The sequence below is a fragment of the Coffea arabica genome, chromosome 1e, assembly GCF_036785885.1.
Source record: "Coffea arabica cultivar ET-39 chromosome 1e, Coffea Arabica ET-39 HiFi, whole genome shotgun sequence".
Classification (NCBI taxonomy): domain Eukaryota; kingdom Viridiplantae; phylum Streptophyta; class Magnoliopsida; order Gentianales; family Rubiaceae; genus Coffea; species Coffea arabica.
Genome location: NC_092311.1, coordinates 9583591 through 9605184, shown reverse-complemented (window position 1 = coordinate 9605184; position 21594 = coordinate 9583591). Strand labels below are relative to the sequence as shown.

At 38.6% G+C, this 21594-nt stretch overlaps 1 protein-coding gene across 1 annotated transcript; it reads right to left on the bottom strand.

Annotated features, from left to right (window-relative positions):
* Positions 1-2772: 2772 nt before the first annotated feature.
* LOC113700760 (G-type lectin S-receptor-like serine/threonine-protein kinase RLK1) lies at positions 2773-5566 on the bottom strand. Its single transcript, XM_027221210.2, has one exon. It carries the CDS (start codon positions 5404-5406, stop codon positions 2977-2979), a length of 2430 nt encoding a protein of 809 aa, XP_027077011.1. The 5' UTR covers positions 5407-5566; the 3' UTR covers positions 2773-2976.
* Positions 5567-21594: the final 16028 nt, after the last annotated feature.

Below are 21594 nucleotides of genomic sequence, written 5' to 3'. Positions count from 1 at the left end.
GTAACAATTAGTTAAATGCAAGAAAAAATAAATTATTAAAGGCACTAATTGGCTTTTTCCTTAAAGCTTTAGTAACAATTAGCTAAATGTTAAAAAATTATTATATAGTAAAAAAAAAGAAATTTTTTATGTAAGGAAATGTTAGTTGGAAACAATTCTAATTTTTAATGAATTCTTCTCCCATCCAAACAAAGAATTTGGAATTCTAAATGAATTTTGTATCAATTCTATGTATTTCCCAAACAAAAGAATTTCAATGTTTTGGAATTCCAATTCATGGAATTCTAATTCTATAGAATTCCAATTCCAATTCAATTCCAATTCTGTTGAACCAAACGCACCCATAATGTTTTTCAAGCTAAAATTCCCGAGTATAGAGAGAGTGTACATACGTACATATACAGAGGGACCTCTACATTTATCCGTGCATTTGACTAATGCGGTGACGCAAGGCTGAATTCAAAGTTGTAATTTGTAACTTCCATGTGGCATTCATTTATTCTAGAACAAGACCCATTCATAGATCAGATTTTTGGACTGGAAAATGAATCAATCGCTTAACTGATGATTACTTTTGCTCAACTTGACATAATTCATAATACTTCATATAATTAAAGCTCTTTTTCTTATTTCTTTAAAATCAATATCATATAACTAAACCACCTGTTTGATTGATGAGTTTTGCTGGGATGGCAACGGGGCAGGCACCCGCGGGCACCGACCCCGCGGGGGGTCATTGGGGCAGGGGCGGAGGGGAATTTCTTTCCCCCCGTTTAGAAACGGGGCACCCCCGTCCCGCCACCCGTTTGAATATATATATGTACATAATTATATATATAATGATATTATCAATTATACTACTAATTATACATGTTTATTAATAAAAATTATTAATTATTTATACTAAATTTATTAATACATTTATGTTAAATTCTTAACTATACTTAATACAATAACACTTTTTTCTAAAAAAAACACAATAATAATTTAGTGATTGTATTTGTATCAAAAATGAAAACTTGATTATTTTAGTTATATTTGTTTTATCATATTAGATTGTATTCAAATAACCTTTGTTTAATTATTTTTATGAGTTTTAATTATGAAGTTACAATGAATAATAATTTGGTGATGTGTTGATATTTTAGTACTTGATTATTTACTCAAATTTAATTATAATAAAATTATATAATAAAATTTTTTTAGCCCCACTAGTGCCCCGGGGAAAGCGGGGCCAGGGCGGGGGAAGCGGGGGCAGGGGCGGGGGGAATTAAAATGCACCTCCGCCCCATTGCCACCCCTACACCCTTTTTTTTTTTGGTTGCCTGCCACGGTATCCAGGGCTTTGCCCTGACTAATCCGTTGGTCGACCCGGGTCGCACACCTGCCTGTGGTGGGTGAGTCTCCCAACAAGGGTAGCTGCATACGCCAAGTTTCGAACCCGACCCCTACACCCTTTAATGGGAGTGAGAGGGTAACAATTATCATTAATGGTGTTGGGTACATCACTTTGGACTCTTTCATTACCTACTTTTGGGTCTTCCGTTACCCAAAATTCATTACCTACTCGATTGGGCACTTTCACTTCCGTTATCCATCAATCATCATAATAAAAAAACAAAAATAAAAACAAAAAAAACCAAAAATCAGGAAAGCAAGAGAACAATAGCTGCCTCCAGCTTCTCTCATCTTTCCTCCAACTCTCCTACCTCCTCACTTCCCCCTTTTTGTTTCATCCCAAGATCTCTCCTCTCCTTTTTCTCCCTCTTTATCCCATGAAATTTTTCCTCCTTTTCTCTCTCACAAAAAAAAAGTCTTCGTGTGATGAGATTTTTTTTTTTTTTTTTTTACTTTCAGTAAGAATTTTGAAGTCAAAATTTGTTGAAATAGTGTGCAATGCTGGGATTATGGTGGAGGCGGTGAGAGATGGCCGTGCTGTGGTGGCAGTGGCAAAGGGATAAAGAGAACCACCAAAACCCAAAACAAAAAAAAAAAGGAAGAAAGAAAAGGAAAGCAAACATGGGAGATCTGCCAGCAACATGCAAGAAATCAAAGGAAAGGAAGCAAAATAAAAAAAAAAAATGGTGGAAGGAGGAGCCGGGAGGTGACGGTAGGAGCTGCTGGAGATGAAGAGAAAGGAGCAAAGAAAAGATAACAATTTTCCTTCTTCCTTTTTACTATGAAAAGTCATTGTCATTATGGTGACTACCAAACACAAGATTTCATCAAAAGAAATCTTGACGAATTCATCATCATTGAGGGGTCTTCTATAGTGATTGCCATTGCCATTACTTAGTAGCAACCAAACGGGTAGTAAATATGATGGAAGTAACAAACTAATGCGCGTGATGCACATACTCTCATACTTGATGAAATTTTGTAAGGAGACGTTTCATTTTTGTAATTTCTGCTGCATTGAAGTACAATGAATATACCTATGGGATGAAGGGTATGTTAGCCCAACTAATGAAAATTAGGAATTTTTTTTTGTAACATTTAAAATTACCAAGATTTATGATATTTTTTTAGAGAGAGTACAGATCAATTGTTTAATACAACTAATATATTCAACTAATCATGCAAACCTAGCTTTGTTATTTTTCAATTGTCCCTAAATGCTTTAGGTGCATCAACCCTAAATTTTTATAGTTGACGTTGTTTTATAAAATCAAAGGTAACAGACAGTAACAACTGCATTCAGAAGCTAGACAGTAATAATTAGAGATTTTCGTATTAAATTCACGCATCCTAGTATCTTAGGTTAGATACACAAAACCACAAAACTGACCATTCGATGTATATATGATAAGCACTAGAAAACCACCATCACAACAGGATGTTTACATACAGAGAGAATCTTATACATTGGAATAAACCAGAAAAAACAAGAACAAAGAAAAAAGAGGAAAAAACAGCATAAAAACTGTCCTTAGACATCAAATCAATTGACACAAATTAAGCATAATAGAACTAATCTCAGCCAGTGGTGGAAAAAGGATATGGACATGGGGGCACCGTAACTTCCGCAATTCCTTCGAGCATCAGGCTCACCTTCCTCATTGTAGGCCTAAGAGATGAGTTTTCTTGAATACACCAAATACCAACCATCACAAATCTCTCTAGCACCATCATATCGTTTAGAGCTTCTAAATCATTTTCCACAAAAGCATCCAACCTTCCTTCTTGGAAGCAGTCCCAAGCCCAATCAGTCAAAATAAAAAATTCTGCATGACCAATTTCAATGTCCTCCACACATTTGCGGCAAGAAATGATCTCTAGTAACAAGACACCAAAACTATAAACATCAACCTTAGAATTAACTTGAGTACTTCTGAACCATTCAGGAGCTACGTAGCCTTTCGTTCCTCGGATATTTCCAGTGATAGATCGACTCTGATTAATCATCAAGAGTTTTGCCAATCCAAAGTCAGAAATGCGAGCATTGAAGTACTCATCAAGGAGTATATTTTGAGGCTTTATGTCACAATGGATAATCTGAGTACTACATTCTTCATGAAGGTATACCAGCCCCCTTGCAATCCCAATAGCAATCTGAGTCCTTATACTCCAACTAGTTTTGGGATTATTTAACAGCAATCTTGCGAGAGTGCCATGGCTCATATATTCATACACCAATAGACGATGTTGTCCTTCATCACAGAATCCAAGCAGGCCGACCAAATTCTTGTGGTTAGTCTGGCCTATTGTTTCCACTTCAGCACGAAATTCCTTGTCAGCTTCTTGATCCATTCTGTATAACTTTTTCACCGCAACAGTAGTGTTTTTGGATCTGATTTGCAAGTCACCTTTATAAACAGTACCAAAAGATCCCCTGCCCAACTCTTCATTGAATTCATTTGTAGCTTCTGCAAGCTCTTTGTACGCAAAATAACGCAAATTTGTATTCAGTGCACCAGTATTTGGATGAGTTATTACCTTCTTTTTGTAGTATATGAAGTAAAAGCCCAAACAAGCAGTGGCAACGAACACCAAAAAAGAGCTTCCGAGAAGCACAGACCCAACAAGTATCACAGTTCCTCGGTTTTTTGGCTTTGAACCTGCCAGAACTGGAGGAAAAGTTTGAAGTACAGGAGGAGCATCCCTTTTGCGATATTTGATGAAAGCTTTTGACTGAAGGCTAGTGTCCACTCTCCCATTAGAAAGTGGCAGCTTCTTCTTCCAGCAACTGTTGTCTCTGAAAATGGCCACAGCACAGAAACAGTCCTGCAAACAAGCTTCCCCACAAATAGTTTCATTTGAAGGATTTATTTGCTCGAAGTCAGACAGTGGCCAATCTATGTCACTCGCCACCACAAAATCATAAAGGTTTTCTGCGGAGCCCTCCTCTACTTCATCGCAGACAAGAGAAGAGTTTGGCTTGCAGCTCCCGTACTTGTCATTTGTATCAAGCAATACATACCCTTCTGGACACGCACAAACCGGTCTTCGAAGTTCGAGGTGGCAAACGCTGTTAAATCCACAAGCTCCACTCCCTTTTTCTCCTCTAATGTTGGTACATATATTATCTGGTATAGACCAAAGCATTGTCCAGTTTGGGTTGCCAGTAGAAGTCCTAGGATGATAATAATGTGCAAAGACCCCATCAAAATCTATTGTTGCCCTATGATAGTTTTCTGATACTGGTGGTAATGGTATTGAAACTGGATTGAGCGGTGTTCTTTGATCGTTCCTTTTCCTTATGTACATGTCCCCTCTGCCATCAAAAGTAACTTGGTAACCAGAATTCAATGCATCTGTAGAATCAGAAGTACTACTATTGTAGTACTCAGCCTCATCATCCACATTTGTTGGCGCACTTCTGGTAGCAAGCACTAGATTCCCGTCATCAAGAAAACGGAGATAAAATCTTCCTGGGGAGAAGTTTGTTGCTGACTGCCGAGAACGGAGAGAATCGCCAGTTTCCAAGTCTTGATAGGGCAAAATTGTATCAGCAGGATGTCTAAAGCTTTCCCAGAGTGGGCTACCATCACTCCCCTGGAGGACAAAATTGCCTGTATCATTCATAAAACCGTGAACAAGTTGATTAGAACCAACATTAGCACTCCAAAGTTGTATGCCTCGAGGGTCACGGAGTACAAGCCCTGTCTGAGCATCAAGCTTTACAGTCGATCCTCGCAGCACTGGATTTGTTGAATTAACAAACCAAACTACAGTTTTGTCTGGAATTTTGTGATACCATATGGAAAACAAGAAAAGATCCTTATCCTGAACTTGCTGGAATCCGAATGCAAAATCTCCAGAAGGTGAAAGCCAAGGACTGGCAGATTTTTCCCCTGCAGTCAAAGTACTGCCCTCAGGGACAATACCATTTTTCTGAGACAAAGCAGAAATTGGGAAGAGAAATAGGAAGAAGAAGAAGATGAGTTGTATGCATAGGTATGCCATTGCACTAGATAGTTTAGTCGTGGTATGGAGAACATGCACTCCATGTTATGATATATACACGGAACAATAGGTCGCAAGACTTTAGAGTCAACTCTTATCTAGTACTAGTGTTTGCCTCTCTGCCACAATTTCTATCACTAATTACTCCTTTGGAACCGCATCCACATACACAGCTGGAATCTGGTGACTATCTCTGGTGGTCTTGCCCCGTGGTCCAGTTAACAGGTTACAACGACGACCAATGTGGGTTCCTACCCAAAAGTTGAAAAGTGGTAAAATTATTTTGTAATTTAGGTTGCCACTGAATAATCTTTTGTCTTCTGAAAAATGGACTAAATGAACAGTGTAAAGCCGCGGCAATATAATCTAGGAAGAATTTGAGATATAGGGAGACTTTGCGATATGGGAACGAGAAGTTTTCAACTTCATAAGTAGGGGGCAGTTTTTGGATAATATGATTTTAAGATATTTGGCATTGTTCAGGATTATCCCATTTCTCACTTGGACAATGCTTTAGTGATTATAGTTATGGTAACGAAACAGTTTTTATCTAATATAACAGGTTGTTGCACTTTTAGCGACCATTTGATTACTTGTTGGATCTATTCACCTAAATAAAATAACACTTAAAAATAAGAAAGTAAGTTTTCCATCTAAAATAGTAAGTTAACTGTAATAAATTAGTAACTTTTATATCTCAAAAGGTAAATTGGAATAAATATTAAACTTACTTTTTAAATAAATAAATTACTACTTTATATCCCAAACTTACTTTTTAGAGAGTAATTTTAGTTCAAGTAATAGTAAGTTTTTCTACATAAATAGTAATTCTTACTGATAATATGGTAAATTTGATTAATGATCAGAACTTACTGATTTATGGGATACATGTACTATTTTACTTTAAAACTTATCTCAAACTAGTATTAGGATGTTTATTTGAAATAACGATAAGATGTTTCATTAATGATTAATGCTTAGTACCTTAGTTAGTAAGTACTCGTAATATGATTATAGGTATAATTTAAAAAAATTTTGTATTTATATATTTTAAAATACTATGAAAAATAGTTTGACTTATCACATAACCTTGTAAAATATGCAATAAAATTTTGTCGTATTATAAGTTTTTAATCATTTTCAATTTTTAAAAAATTTGAAAGTTTGGATAACAATAACAACAAATCTTCCTAGTTATATATACAATATCACTTGTTTATGTATCACAAATTTTAAAATTTAACACCTATGAATATAATAAGATGATAAAGTTTTAATAAATTTACATATGGGACACAAGAAATAATAAGTTAAAGCCCAAACAAAATGAGAAATAATATAACAATAAAAATGACAAAATTAGTATAACAATTAATATAAGAAAATCAGTGTAATCTGGTCTTTTTTTCTTTGGGAGATTGTTCATAAAAATGTGATCTAACAATTAAATGAAATTCACATGCTGTAGACACCAAATTTTTAATCATTTTTATTTTATTTTTAGTGATAATTATTATCTATTTTTATTTACTAATCTCATGATTTTTGTTTCAGACGTTGTTTTTAGCATTTTTATAGTATTTTAGATTATTATTTATTATTCAAGTTTTTGTCTGTTTTAAAAAAAAAAAAAGAGAAAAAAAAAGCAAAAAAAGAAAAAAAGGGAGCAAGCTCACGGACCCTGAGAAGCACGTGATCCAAGCCTTTGCTCTTCATTTTCATTTGCAAAAAAAATGCAGAAACAAGAAATTTCCAGCTGCTGTTCCACGGGTTTCATTTCTTATGCTCCGTTTGATCATTCCACTTGGCTTTCATCCCTGCCCTAAGAGCATCATAGGACAACAAACCATCCAAGGGTTTATAAAGCAGGAGAAAGATATCAAGTAGGAGGGAACCATCGGATGCTAGGGCTAAAAAATCTTTGGGCTATAAAAGAAAGGGACGGCGGATGGAAAAACGGGGAGGAGCTGGGAGAGTAGATGGGTGGCGGCTGAGTGAAAAAAGGCTAGGTTTCTGAGAGGAATGGAGGGCTGAAACAGGGAGGAAAGAAAGACGCAGCTTGGGAGAGGAAAAAAGGAAAAGCTCACGGCGGGGGGCTCTGGTTGACGGCTGATAAGAAAAAGGAAAAAACAGAAGAAGAAACTAAGAAAGCTACGGGGACGGCTGAGAGAGAGGAGCGACTAGGGTTTTAGAAGAAAAAGAACGCAGCTTTGTGGCGGCTGGAAAAGAGAGAGAGTGAGAGATAGAGAGGGCTTAGGCTGAGGAAGGAAAAGGAAGAAAAAGCTACGGGAACCGAGAGTGAAAAAGAGAGTGGGTGGTGGAGATGAGCTGTGGGCAAGAAACGGAGGAAACCAAAGAAGAGCAAGAAGACTACGGGAGGCTTTGAGAGCTACTGAGAAACCTGGGGAAGATCTAAGAGATCAGGAAAGGCTTCAGAAAAGAGAGAGGACAAGAAAGGCAGCGGTGAGGGGGAAAGTTGAAAAAAGAGGGAACTTGCCGAAAATTCATCACCGGGCGGACGAATCAGCCTCGTTTCGTGGCAATTTCCGAGCAATTCCTTATCTTTTGGAGCGAGTAATATTTTTCTACACTTTCTGTAGACGTCAGGCAACAACTTATGTTCAGTGTCCATTCCTTAAAAACACCTCCAACCCGGCCAGATTGGTGCTCCAAGTTGCGGGTTCTCCCATGCTGAAAGTTCTGCGACGGAAGTTCTCGACAGCGTCTCTGGAATCAGCATGACCTTTGGGGCGATTTCCAAGTTCATTTCAGTCCGCCAGGATTCTGAGGTAACGGTAGTTTCTCTCCTTGTTGCTCTGGCGGGATTTTTCATGAGAATCTAAGTCTGTGGAACGTGAATCTTGGGCTATCTTTGCTGCTGGTTTGGCTTCATGATTTCTACCATGTTTTGCTTCTTGATGTTTCCCTGGCTGCTGTTTGTTTTGTGTCTCTTTACTGCTAAATAAAAGTGCCTGAGTTCAGGGTCTTGTTTTGTTTGGAATTGGTTTTGTATGAGCTTTGGGTTGTTGAGCTACGGAAGTTATGGGAAGTATCAGTATGAAAAGTCGTAGAGAAAGGAAACCAGCAAATAAGAAAGTAAAGCTGTAACACTGCTGCATTTTCCTGTTTGTTGAATGCTTATGGCTATAACTTGCTACATTCAATCTGTGTTTTTGTTGTAAATGGGAAGACAGTACATGAAATTTGACTAGATTTAGGTCCCTTAGCTAAGCTTGTTTGAGGCCTTCATTGCATCTTCGTTGCTGCATTTTCTTTTCTCATGATTCACTGGTTTGTTCAATAGACTGTGTCTTCCAGTTGAGGTTGTGGATCTTTGTTAACATTTTGGGACGATTTTGCTGGGATTTTTGAATGGGTCTTGATATGATTGTTTTACCTTTTGTGATGATAAGTTGGCAAATGTTTGGCTAGTTCAATGGAATAATGTGGCGAACTAAAGAAGACAACAAACTTTGTTGCAGAAAATTTCTTCGTAACTTTGCATGGAAACTTGCATGAAAAACTTCAGAAAAATTGCCCTTTTGACCCCTTGGCTTCTAACTAATGCTGCTATGACCCAATCAATTGAATAATCTCCTCAATTTGGTCCTTGGTAGTTTTAATTTTACAACTTCATTGCTTGTTTGCTTCAATTGACTACTATGCTTGTTTCAATTGCACTTAAATCATGACTTTAGGGGCTTTATGATCAAGTGAGCTTTGTATTTGCGCATTTCTTTTAATTTTTCTCAATTAAAGTGGTACCTTAACCCTTTTATTGTTTTGAAGTTACTTTCCCTTCATTTGCTTACCATTGCGAGGGAGGTACACTCTATCCTTCATTTTTCCTTTTTTAGGATTTTTGCATTTTCGTGCGTATCAACTCACTCACTCACCCATTTGGCGCACGATTGTTTTGATGGATGGATGGTTTATTTATGTGATTCCGCGATTTGCATTGCATTTGGGTGGGGGACATTACCCTAGAGCCTCGCGTTGGTTCTTGATCCCTCCCCTCCAAACGAGCACTAGCATACGTGCATACGCTTTAATTATTTACCCCTCATTTATTTTTCTTTTTAGTGGCTTGTCACGCCACTCCACCCTATTAGGATTAGGCGACCCACTTGGACGTGTGATCGCGACACGACGTGTGCGTAGCATGATCCAAGGGGTCACTCAATCTTCTGCTTTAAGCTTTGGGTTAATAGCCTTTAGCTTTTAGTCAAAGGTTGAGGATTTTTGATAGATTCACTCAGGCATGTAGCCGTGACACGACGTGTGCGTAGCAATGTCTGGGGAATCGCTCGAGCCACCGACAAAGAACCTTGGGATTGATGACCCTTGGTTTCCAAGTCTGAAGGCTCGGGTACCTAAAACCTATCGAGTCTAGATGCATTAGTGAGCCAATACCTCATGCATCCATGATAGCTTGCCTAGGGTAGAATCTGCCTTGCCTTATTAGGGACACTATTCACGAGGGGAGGGATCCAACCCCTCTTTCCCGTTTATTGCTTTATTTCTTTGTATTGATTTTATTGCTTTATCTCGTTGCTACAATGTGTTATGTGTATTTATCTGGCTGAACTAACTTTTCATGGTTTTGTCCCCATTGCATTCACAAACCCTAGCAAATAAGAGATCTAGCATGACCTTTTTTTACGACCTACCCTTGTAGATAGGCTATGGCACGTTTAAGAAATTTTGGTATATTTTGTTCATAAATTAATAATGTCATATCATTTTAGGCTTACCCTGGCAAATAAAGGGTCCCTTAGGGCATATTTCGTTTCAATTGCATACTTACGCGCTTTGATAAAATGGCATCATGCATAAACCCTAGAAAGGGAATGCCATTTAGGGGATCCCACGATAGGAATAAACCGCCATGTGTCTCGGATACTTAATCCAATGAGACTTGCACGTTTGTATTTTTGTACCATCCAAAGGGGTAGTGCGCAAGGTAAGGTAGGATCCGATTCTTTCCATGACCCTGGGGCGATCTTTGGTACATTAGAATATGAGCATCTAACAATCATTCTTTGGCCATTTTTAACATAGTTGGTAAAAATCCCTTGCGAAAAGGACATTAATTTGAAGAAATTCACAAATAATTCCTCGCTATTGAGACAATAAATAAATTGAGGCCAAAATTTGATTTTTAGAAGGCTCATAGACTAATGCATCGCAATAAGTTTTTTGAAATTACCAGTGGATAGATTGATTTTTAAATAAGCTGTCAATTCTATTCAATCCACTGGACTATTTTATTCACCAATTGCATCCAGTCCACTTTATCAATTTGTTCATTTTTAGGGCAAGCTAGTCGATTTTGAATTCATTTGATTAGTTTACCCACTCGTAGGGCAATCTTATCGTTTTTGAATAAATCATCAATTTCGTCCGATCCATTTGACCAATTTGCCTAGTTTTAGGGCAATTCGGTCGATTTTGGATAAATCATCATTTCACCCGATCTGTTTGATCAATTGATTTCATTCAATTTATTTGATTGGTTTAATTCATTTTCAGGGTTATCCATTCAATTTTCAATAAATAATCAAATTTTCATTCAATGCGTTTGACCATTTTACCCCTTTTGGCACATCATGCGTCAATCAAAGCAAACAATCCATTCGGACTTTGTCCTCATTTTTAGAACAAATGTCTCTTCTCACTCCAATTGGTCAAATTTTTCAAATCATTTTTCACCCAATCAGTTGATCGGATTCATCAGGTACGGTATAGTGCCTACTCTAGAGGATTACATTTTCATGCTAGGCCTACCCTTGGCACAAGAAGGGCTCCCCCATAGGACATGCATACCGATTTTACAATTTTGCTTACTAACTCTGCGTATTTTTCTTTTATTTTTTTTCCTTCCCCTGCATTCATAAAAATGTTTCAATAAGGTGAAAATATTTTTCCATATCTGATAACAATTTTGATCTAATAAAGTTTGAAAATAACAAGTATTACTTGATTCTTGGGCAGACCCTATAATGTAAATTTGAAAATTCATCTAAAAGCGCTCATGTAAAACATCTAAGTGATTTCATTGCTCAAAGGGAAAAGGGGGCTATTAAGAGAGAAAAGTGTGTATACATGTGTAAAGAAGTTCTTTAGAATGTTTCTCATATGTATTGCTTTTAAAATTTTTCAAACATTGGTAATAATGAAGCTTTTATTCAGACAATTATTTGTTTTGTATATACTCGTGTACATTTCATTCTTCATTGAGCTCATTAAGAGATTTCATGGTGAATTATAAGAAATAAGCTCAAATTGGGATTTTTTCGACCTCTAGCCTGAAAATTCACAAGTGTCTGCTTTCTAAAATCCTTGTGTACACTAGATTGGTGATCCGAGCTACACAATAAGAGTGCTCAAAATTAAAAGAGGTCACTCAAAAGGCCCCATGAGATACCTTTTCTCCTTCACTTAATCCCAAAATAAAATCAATCACATTGATTGATAAATTGCAAGTTGGGGCAATCTTTGCTTGAGAAATGTCCACTGTGTCTAATTATATTCAATTCACATCTAAGTGAAAGCAAAAATGTGCATTATTCTTGTTTGTTTTGAAAATTTAGAATGATATTTCGAGCATTCGTTTCTCTACCTATACAGATTTTATCATTTGCTCTCCCATTTGAGCCTTTAAAAGAATAATTTCGTTTCAAATAAGTGCCTTGATGATCACTACCCTACATTGGAAAATTTTTCAAATATCAAAAAGGAGAATGGATTATCAATGAGCAATTCGTTTACTTGGTTGTCATGAGGTGTAAGAATGATACTTTGGCTATCGTTTCTACAACCTAAACACTATTTATCTCTTGCATCCTCATTTGAGCTAAAATTGGTGGTTCTTTTCAAAAGCACTTACGATCGCACCCCACATTGGGGAGGGAGATTGGAGAATTTTTCAAAAAGGAGAAAAGCAAAAATGCTAAATTAAAAGAAAAGAGGGAATCACAAATTGGAGAAATTTGTTTTTGCCGGGGTTTCAAAGAAGAAAAGAAAAGAAAAGGAAGAGTTTTGTCCGCGCGGATCGCCTATGTTTCGCAGATATGGATGAACAAGGGTCTTCCTCAGTCAGTTAATTCAGATACATGCAAGAAATTTCTCATTAGTGAAAGTTTCCTTTCAGAGTTAATGTAAGGAACGGAATAAAAGTCAGACCTTCTTCTTTTCCAATCAAACGTTCTATCCCTAGTTATCCCTTTTGAGCCTTCAGAATAAAATACTTCATTTGGCAACCCCTGAGAATCGCAAACCCCACACTGGGGCAAGTTTGGGTTGAAAAAGGAAAAGTTTCAAGAAGTGAAAAGTGATAATGCAACAAAATCAAAAGACAAAAGAAGAGAAGAGAACCTCAGTTCAAAAATAAATTGGGGCAAATTTTGTGAAAAGTTCAAAAGAATGGCAGAAGGCCGAAAAATCAAAAGAAGAAAGAAAATGAAAAAGGAAAAGCCTCAGTTGAGCATAAACTGGGGCAAATTCCGATTTAGCCCTAAAATAGGGTTGTCTCAACAATGCGATCTCGGGTTCTTCAAACCACTCTTGAAATCTGCTTTCAAGCCTTAACTTTTCTAAGCACCCCACCTGACCCCATTACAAAAGTCGAAAGTCCTGATTTCTGTTTTTTGCAATGGCCCTGTCAAGAAAATTTCTGATGCCGGAAAATTTTAGCTGTATTTCTGAATTGCTCGGGTATGGGGTTGACGCTACTCACCATGTGAAAACCCACTAGGTCGAGGAGAAGGAAAAAGAAGCAAAAGCAAAGCAAGAAAAGTAAACGCAAGAAAAATACAGAAAATTTCGACGCTGAAGTCCCTGGTGAATGATGAGAAAAATGCAAACAAAGTCTGAGTTTTTTGAGTTCAAAATAGGGGCAATTTTGGAAATGCGATCTTCAGTGCAATGTCCTTGAAAGACTTATTCTTTAACTATAGTTTCAAGCCACATTTCAAACTCATAAAGTCCATCGTTGACTTATCCTTCATGACGATCCAAAGTGAGGATTATGCTCGTAAGAAATCCATCAATCATTTGTGATCACAAGGGTATAACCAGTTTTCACATGTTTAGCTATCATTTCTGCCCATACGTTACAAGCTTATAAAGCTTATATGTTGACTAAATTTTCTTCAGAAATAAGGGTGACAAACTCTTTGCTTTCACTAAGATGTGGTATTGAAGGGATTACATGCAATTTGGGCACAAGAATAAGACAAATCTTGACCTCCCATTTCCAAATCAGAAATAACGCCCATTTGATTGGTCCTTAAAGATGAGCCAACAAGAAGTGGTGACCCGCTACTCTAAGCACAGATGCTAAAAGTGAGGAAGAAATCTTCTGTAATTTGGTGTTATTTCGAGAATTCATCATGAAATTTTCTGATAGGAAACATAGTTTCTTACTTTGTTCAAACAAATGGAGCGTCATCCAAACAAAGTTTTTGCAAATTAAATGGGGCCCATACTGGGGCAAATTTGTTATTTGTGAGATTTCGAGAAATGAGCCCACATTGGGGCAGATTTTGTAACACATTTGAAGATTTCGTCCAAGAATCAAATCATACATTTTTCAAATCAATCACGCTGCTCTTTTCATGAAATTCAAGTGCATGTCATACTTTGGTAAGCCCCCCGTGCAGGTATTCATAGTTGAAATCGACGAAAGAGCATCTGGTGATGTGGAAGGCCGATGCCGAAGAAAAAGAAGAAAGAAGGGAAAAGGGCCCTACACTAGGGCAAATTATTTTTTGAAAGGATTCTCTCGAAAAATCAGGAAAAGTTAAAAATCAAAAAAAAAGAAAAAAAATCAAGTTTAACTTCTTGTTTCTCGACAAATATTTTTGAAACATCACGTTGGGCCTGGATTTTGTGCCGCTAACTTCACAAATATCACGTTGGGACCGGGTTTTATCCCGCCAACCTCGGCAGGACCGGGTTCAATCCCACTTACCGATTCTTACGGCAGGACCGGGTTTTATCCCGCTGACCGCTTATATCACGTTGGGACCGGGTTTTATCCCGCCAACCTCGGCAGGCTCGGGTGCTATCCCACTGATCGACCAATTTGTCAAAGGCAGGCTCGGGTGTAATCCCACTGACCGATCATCTCGGCAGGCTCGGGTGCTATCCCACTGACCGACCAATTTGTCAAAGGCAGGCTCGGGTGTAATCCCACTGACCGATCACCATGGCAGGCTCGGGTTTAATCCCACTGACCAATTCATCACACTGAGGCAAATCTTTGGATAATTTTTCGAGCAAGTCTTATACTGTTTCTTCATACATACCAGCATTTCATTTTGCATCGCCACTAGCCGCGGGTCAGTCCCACTAGTGAGCATTTCATTTATATCGCCACTAGCCGTGGGTCAGTCCCACTAGTGAGCATTCCATTTTTAAGTTTGTTCGGGTCAGTCCCATAATTTTTTAATTTTATTCGGGTCAGTCACATGATTTTTAATTTTATTCGGGTCAGTCCCATGATTTTAAATTTTGTTCGGGTCAGTCCAATGATTTTTAAACTTTGTTCGGGTCAGTCCCATGATTTTAATTTTGTTCGGGCCAGTCCCATGATTTTAATTTTGTTCGGGTCAGTCCCATGATTTTAATTTTGTTCGGGCCAGTCCCATGATTTTAATTTTGTTCGGGCCAGTCCCATGTTTAAATTTCTCATTCGGGTCAATCCCATGATTAATTTCTAGTTCGGGTCAGTCCCATGATTTCAATTTTTGTTCCGGTCAGTCCCATGATTAAATTTTGTTCGGGTCAGTCCCATGATTTAAATTTCTTATTCGGGTCAGTCCCACTTTAAATTTCTTGTTCGGGTCAGTCCCATGTTTAAATTTCTCATCTGGGTCAGTCTCATTCTTTTAAAATTTTGTTAAAGGGGTCAATCCCCATTTCAGAAAGCGTCAATCATTCGAGTTGTTCGCAGTCGAACAACATGTGAGTATTTGGTGTCTACTTTTTTGTCTCAAGTTTTTCCAAAACTCAGACAAAGAGGGGCAAACTGTAGACACCAAATTTTTAATCATTTTTATTTTATTTTTAGTGATAATTATTATCTATTTTTATTTACTAATCTCATGATTTTTATTTCAGGCGTTGTTTTTAGCATTTTTATAGTATTTTAGATTATTATTTATTATTCTAGTTTTTGTAAAAAAGGGAGCAAGCTCACGGACCCTGAGAAGCACGTGATCCAAGCCTTTGCTCTTCATTTTCATTTGCAAAAAAATGCAGAAACAAGAAATTTCCAGCTGCTGTTCCACGGGTTTCATTTTTTATGCTCCGTTTGATCATTCCACTTGGCTTTCATCCCTGCCCTAAGAGCATCATAGGACAACAAACCATCCAAGGGTTTATAAAGCAGGAGAAAGATATCAAGTAGGGGGGAACCATCGGATGCTAGGGCTAAAAAATCTTTGGGCTATAAAAGAAAGGGACGGCGGATGGAAAAACAGGGGGGGAGCTGGGAGAGTAGATGGGTGGCGGCTGAGTGAAAAAAGGCTAGGTTTCTGAGAGGAATGGAGGGCTGAAACAGGGAGGAAAGAAAGACGCAGCTTGGGAGAGGAAAAAAGGAAAAGCTCACGGCGGGGGGCTCTGGTTGACGGCTGATAAGAAAAAGGAAAAAACAGAAGAAGAAACTAAGAAAGCTACGGGGACGGCTGAGAGAGAGGAGCGACTAGGGTTTTAGAAGAAAAAGAACGCAGCTTTGTGGCGGCTGGAAAAGAGAGAGAGTGAGAGATAGAGAGGGCTTATGCTGAGGAAGGAAAAGGAAGAAAAAGCTACGGGAACCGAGAGTGAAAAAGAGAGTGGGTGGCGGAGATGAGCTGTGGGCAAGAAACGGAGGAAACCAGAGAAGAGCAAGAAGACTACGGGAGGCTTTGAGAGCTACTGAGAAACCTGGGGAAGATCTAAGAGATCAGGAAAGGCTTCAGAAAAGAGAGAGGACAAGAAAGGCAGCGGTGAGGGGGAAAGTTGAAAAAGGAGGGAACTTGCCGAAAATTCATCACCGGGCGGACGAATCAGCCTCGTTTCGTGGCAATTTCCGAGCAATTCCTTATCTTTTGGAGCGAGTAATATTTTTCTACACTTTCTGTAGACGTCAGGCAACAACTTATGTTCAGTGTCCATTCCTTAAAAACACCTCCAACCCGGCCAGATTGGTGCTCCAAGTTGCGGGTTCTCCCATGCTGAAAGTTCTGCGACGGAAGTTCTCGACAGCGTCTCTGGAATCAGCATGACCTTTGGGGCGATTTCCAAGTTCATTTCATTCCGCCAGGATTCTGAGGTAACGGTAGTTTCTCTCCTTGTTGCTCTGGCGGGATTTTTCATGAGAATCTAAGTCTGTGGAACGTGAATCTTGGGCTATCTTTGCTGCTGGTTTGGCTTCATGATTTCTACCATGTTTTGCTTCTTGATGTTTCCCTGGCTGCTGTTTGTTTTGTGTCTCTTTACTGCTAAATAAAAGTGCCTGAGTTTAGGATCTTGTTTTATTTGGAATTGGTTTTGTATGAGCTTTGGGTTGTTGAGCTACGGAAGTTATGGGAAGTATCAGTATGAAAAGTCGTAGAGAAAGGAAACCAGCAAATAAGAAAGTAAAGCTGTAACACTGCTGCATTTTCCTGTTTGTTGAATGCTTATGGCTATAACTTGCTACATTCAATCTGTGTTTTTGTTGTAAATGGGAAGACAGTACATGAAATTTGACTAGATTTAGGTCCCTTAGCTAAGCTTGTTTGAGGCCTTCATTGCATCTTCGTTGCTGCATTTTCTTTTCTCATGATTCACTGGTTTGTTCAATAGACTGTGTCTTCCAGTTGAGGTTGTGGATCTTTGTTAACATTTTGGGACGATTTTGCTGGGATTTTTGAATGGGTCTTGATATGATTGTTTTACCTTTTGTGATGATAAGTTGGCAATTGTTTGGCTAGTTCAATGGAATAATGTGGCGAACTAAAGAAGACAACAAACTTTGTTGCAGAAAATTTCTTCGTAACTTTGCATGGAAACTTGCATGAAAAACTTCAGAAAAATTGCCCTTTTGACCCCTTGGCTTCTAACTAATGCTGCTATGACCCAATCAATTGAATAATCTCCTCAATTTGGTCCTTGGTAGTTTTAATTTTACAACTTCATTGCTTGTTTGCTTCAATTGACTACTATGCTTGTTTCAATTGCACTTAAATCATGACTTTAGGGGCTTTATGATCAAGTGAGCTTTGTATTTGCGCATTTCTTTTAATTTTTCTCAATTAAAGTGGTACCTTGACCCTTTTATTGTTTTGAAGCTACTTTCCCTTCATTTGCTTACCATTGCGAGGGAGGTACACTCTATCCTTTATTTTTGACTTTATTTGACCCTACGTGCGTATATGTGTCTTATATGTGCAATTGCATGACTTTAAGTGTTTATTTCATTTTCACTTTATTTATTTCTTTAGTTGCGTAGTTTTTGCTTCAATTTTAGTTCAATTTTATCATTTGGGAGGCACTTGAATGCCAAGTTGTAATAGTTAGGTTTATTTCATTTATTTTCCGTTTCCCTTTTTAGATTGTAATAGGCCTTCCCCCCTAAAAATGTAATAGTTAGGGCCTTAATTGCCTTATGTGTTTTGCATGTCTATATGCTATGTGTTTAATCACTTTCCTAGGTTTTTGACATCTAGATATGCATGCTTATGTGTTATGTGAATTACGTGCTCACATGTCTACTTGCTTTAATTATGCACATTACTTATATATGTGTATGATGGATGCAAATGCACGTAACCGTGGCTAGTCCAATGCTAGTCATGGTTGTCCCCTCGAGCTCTTGCAAGTCCAATGCTTGTGAGAGAGCGTAGATGTGGGCTAGTCCAATGCTAGCCCTTAGGAACCCTTCGCGCGTTAGATCATGATTGTGTGATCACTTCATCTCATGCATATCTTTACTTTTTAGGGCGTTACCATGTTGCATGACACTTTCTTATATATGTACGTCCTTTATCCCATATTCCTTTCTATTTATATCCCCTATTCCCTAATTTCCCTATCTATATATGCCCCTTTGTATGTTACATAACATTAGACTTGCATTCCATTCTAGATTTAGGATTAGGGTAGTGCATTTGCTTGATTAGATTAGGGAAGCCCCTTGGATATAGGATATGGACGAGTTTGGCTTTTCTAGCCTTAGCACGCTCGTATTCCCTCTATTAAAAGGGAAAATTGAATCACGAATATTAGTCCCCCGTACCCGACATGATGCATTCCTTTAAGACATGTATATTTCTATAATTATTTTATTCTTTTCCTCTTCTTAGAGTCTCATATTTTTGCATTATTCGTGACCTCTCCAAAGAGTCATTATTGGGCATCACAATTAATGTGACTGGCACCATTCAAGCTTTGAAGAGAAATTTTGCCCCCCGATACCTTCCTAGGTCTAGGGTTTGCATTCATATAGTGCATCCAAATGTGATAAATTCTTTGGTTAAAACAAGAAAATCTTTGACTAAATCACGCAACTAGCCTTGGCTAGGTCGAAGGGGTGCCTTGGATTTTTATCCTTGCCTTCCCCTTCGTCAAATGTGACTCCCGAACCTTTTTCATTGGTTTACGTAGATTTGGAGTCGTTTAAAAAGGGTTTTTCCATTTTTTCTTTAAAAAATTCATTTTTAGATGACTTGGTACACCTTAACTCTATACCAAGTGACGACTCCGATTTTTGTTCCAAAAACCCTTTTTAAACTATTATTTTGGGTCAAATCGTCGCATTTTCAAGTCCCATTTAGACCCACTTTCTTTGTAAATCAAAAATCATTTTTCAAATCAAAAATTCACTTTTTAAACCATTTACAATTTATTTATTTATTTTTCTTGTAAAAAATGGGGCGCGACAATACATATATAATCTATTGTATAATTTAAATTAAATTCAATTCACGTATAAAACAATCCTAGAATAATTAGCACACTATAATACAATGTTATTTTAACAACAAAATTTTTGTTATTAAAAGTCTCAAATATCCATGACATACATATGAGGGATATTTTACCATATTTGTATCTCACATCTAACCATTAAAGTTAATTTGAGGAAGAATATTTTTTATAATAGAATTATTTTGAATTTAGTTAACAAGTTGAGATTTTTTAAACAATAAAAGTGAAATATTTTAGGAACTTAGTTTTTTATTTTCCCATAATTAAAAATTGCTATATTTTAGCAATTGTTGCCATTGACTTTTCTTTTTTTTCTTTTTTTTTTTATAAAGAATATAGTTATTTTATTGCCCGTAACACAAACTTACAAACTGAGCATAGACCAGTCACGCAGACGGTCCTTTAAGAGGCCGAAGAGAAAGAAAACCTAATTTGTCCAACCTGACTGCCCCTCTAGCTAGCCGTGGCAGGGTACTAAGTTGGTCATAAACCCTAACCGGGTCATGTAGGTGCAAGAGACCTACATTAGCTAGTATGTCTGGCACTGTGTTTACTTCTATAAAGCAATGAGAGAATTGCCTTGGATCCTCAGCCAACTGTCATATTTGGGTTACCTCTCTAAGAATCTGCCACGGACACTGGAAATGCCGTTGCAATATGCCCACTAACACCAACGACTCTGACTGTACTCTAACCTGTGTTTAGCCTTTCTGACCGCAGAGTCGGAGGCCCTTGAACAGAGCCAAGGCCTCAGCGCGCAAACTTGTATTCACCCCCAGGCAAACTGAATACCCCACCAATACTCGACCATCTAAAGCCCGGAGTACACCACCCCCGCCACTTGTATCTGGGTTGCCTTTAGAGCACCCGTCTGTATTAAGTGTCACTATCCCCGCACCTACTACCTGCCACCAGACAAGCCTACACTGAAGCGGGGCTAAGGGTCGGGAAAGGCTTGCAAAGAACTGACCAAAGGTCGGTAAGAGAGTGAACTTGTTGAACTTGTCCGCAACCATCATAGCGATGTCCTGGAGAATGCCATGGAAAATCTCCCCACACGACAGTCTAACCCCCTCCCAGATCGCTTTATTTCTCGCCTTCCAGATGTGCCAACAGATGAAACTTTGGAGAATAGAAACCACAAGCCGCCTTTGAGCATCAGGCTGCGTGGACAGCCACCACCACTCTGTCACGCAAATGACCTCTAGGCAAAGCTATTCCACAAACGGCCCCAAAGGAACCCCAAATCTCCATCGTTAGTTGTCCCGTCGCAAAAATATGCTCAATAGATTCCCCTGCAGCCGCACGGCAACAAAAGCATTTCAATGGTAATTGGACCCCAAACTTACCCAAGATATCATCGAGCGGAAGCCTCCGCAACAGTAGGCGTAGCATAAAGAATAACACTTTTAGGGGGATCTGGGGATGCCAAATGTGAGAGAAGAGCCACGAGGCTTTCCGAGATTGCCTGACCTCTTGGAAGGCGGATGATAAAGAGAATTGCCCGGATGTCGACGGCATCCACACAACCTCGTCCGGCCGCTCACCCTCTGGGGGTGGCAGCTGTAAGATCATAGCGGTGATGTCCCTTGGGAAATATTGGGCAGGTAACAGTGAATTCCACCCTCCATCTACAAGAAAATCCTTAAATGTCAATGTCCCGTGAACCTGAACTTTGTGGAAGAGAGCCCCATTACCCAGCTAGTTGTCATACCAAAAATCACAAGATCCCGCATTCACCAATCATCGCATGGATAACTCCGCTTGGCAGCTCACATTGACCAGCCGTTTCTAGGTAGCCGATGACGCCGCACTGTACTCCACCTGACAAGGGTGACAATGATGACAATATTTTGCTAGCAGAAATTTGGCCTAGAGAGATGACGCCGTGCGGAATTTGCACCATAACTTCAACGAGAAGGCCATATACACGCCCTGCAGTAGTCGGAATCCCACTCCCCCCTCCTTCATCGGAAACCATAACTGATCCCATCGAATCTAGTGACACCGGGTCCCCACCTCACTCGACCCCCACAAGAAGTTAGGGCAAACCTTCTCGATAACGTTGAAAACTGCAACCGGTATTACCGTGGCCGATAACAAATGCAAAGGGATAGATGATAGGACATGCTTTATGAGAACAAGCTTGCCCCCTTGAGACAAGAGCTTGGACTTCCACGAGAGGATTCTCCCAAGTATGGCCTGACTCACCTCCCCATAATCCGAAACCTT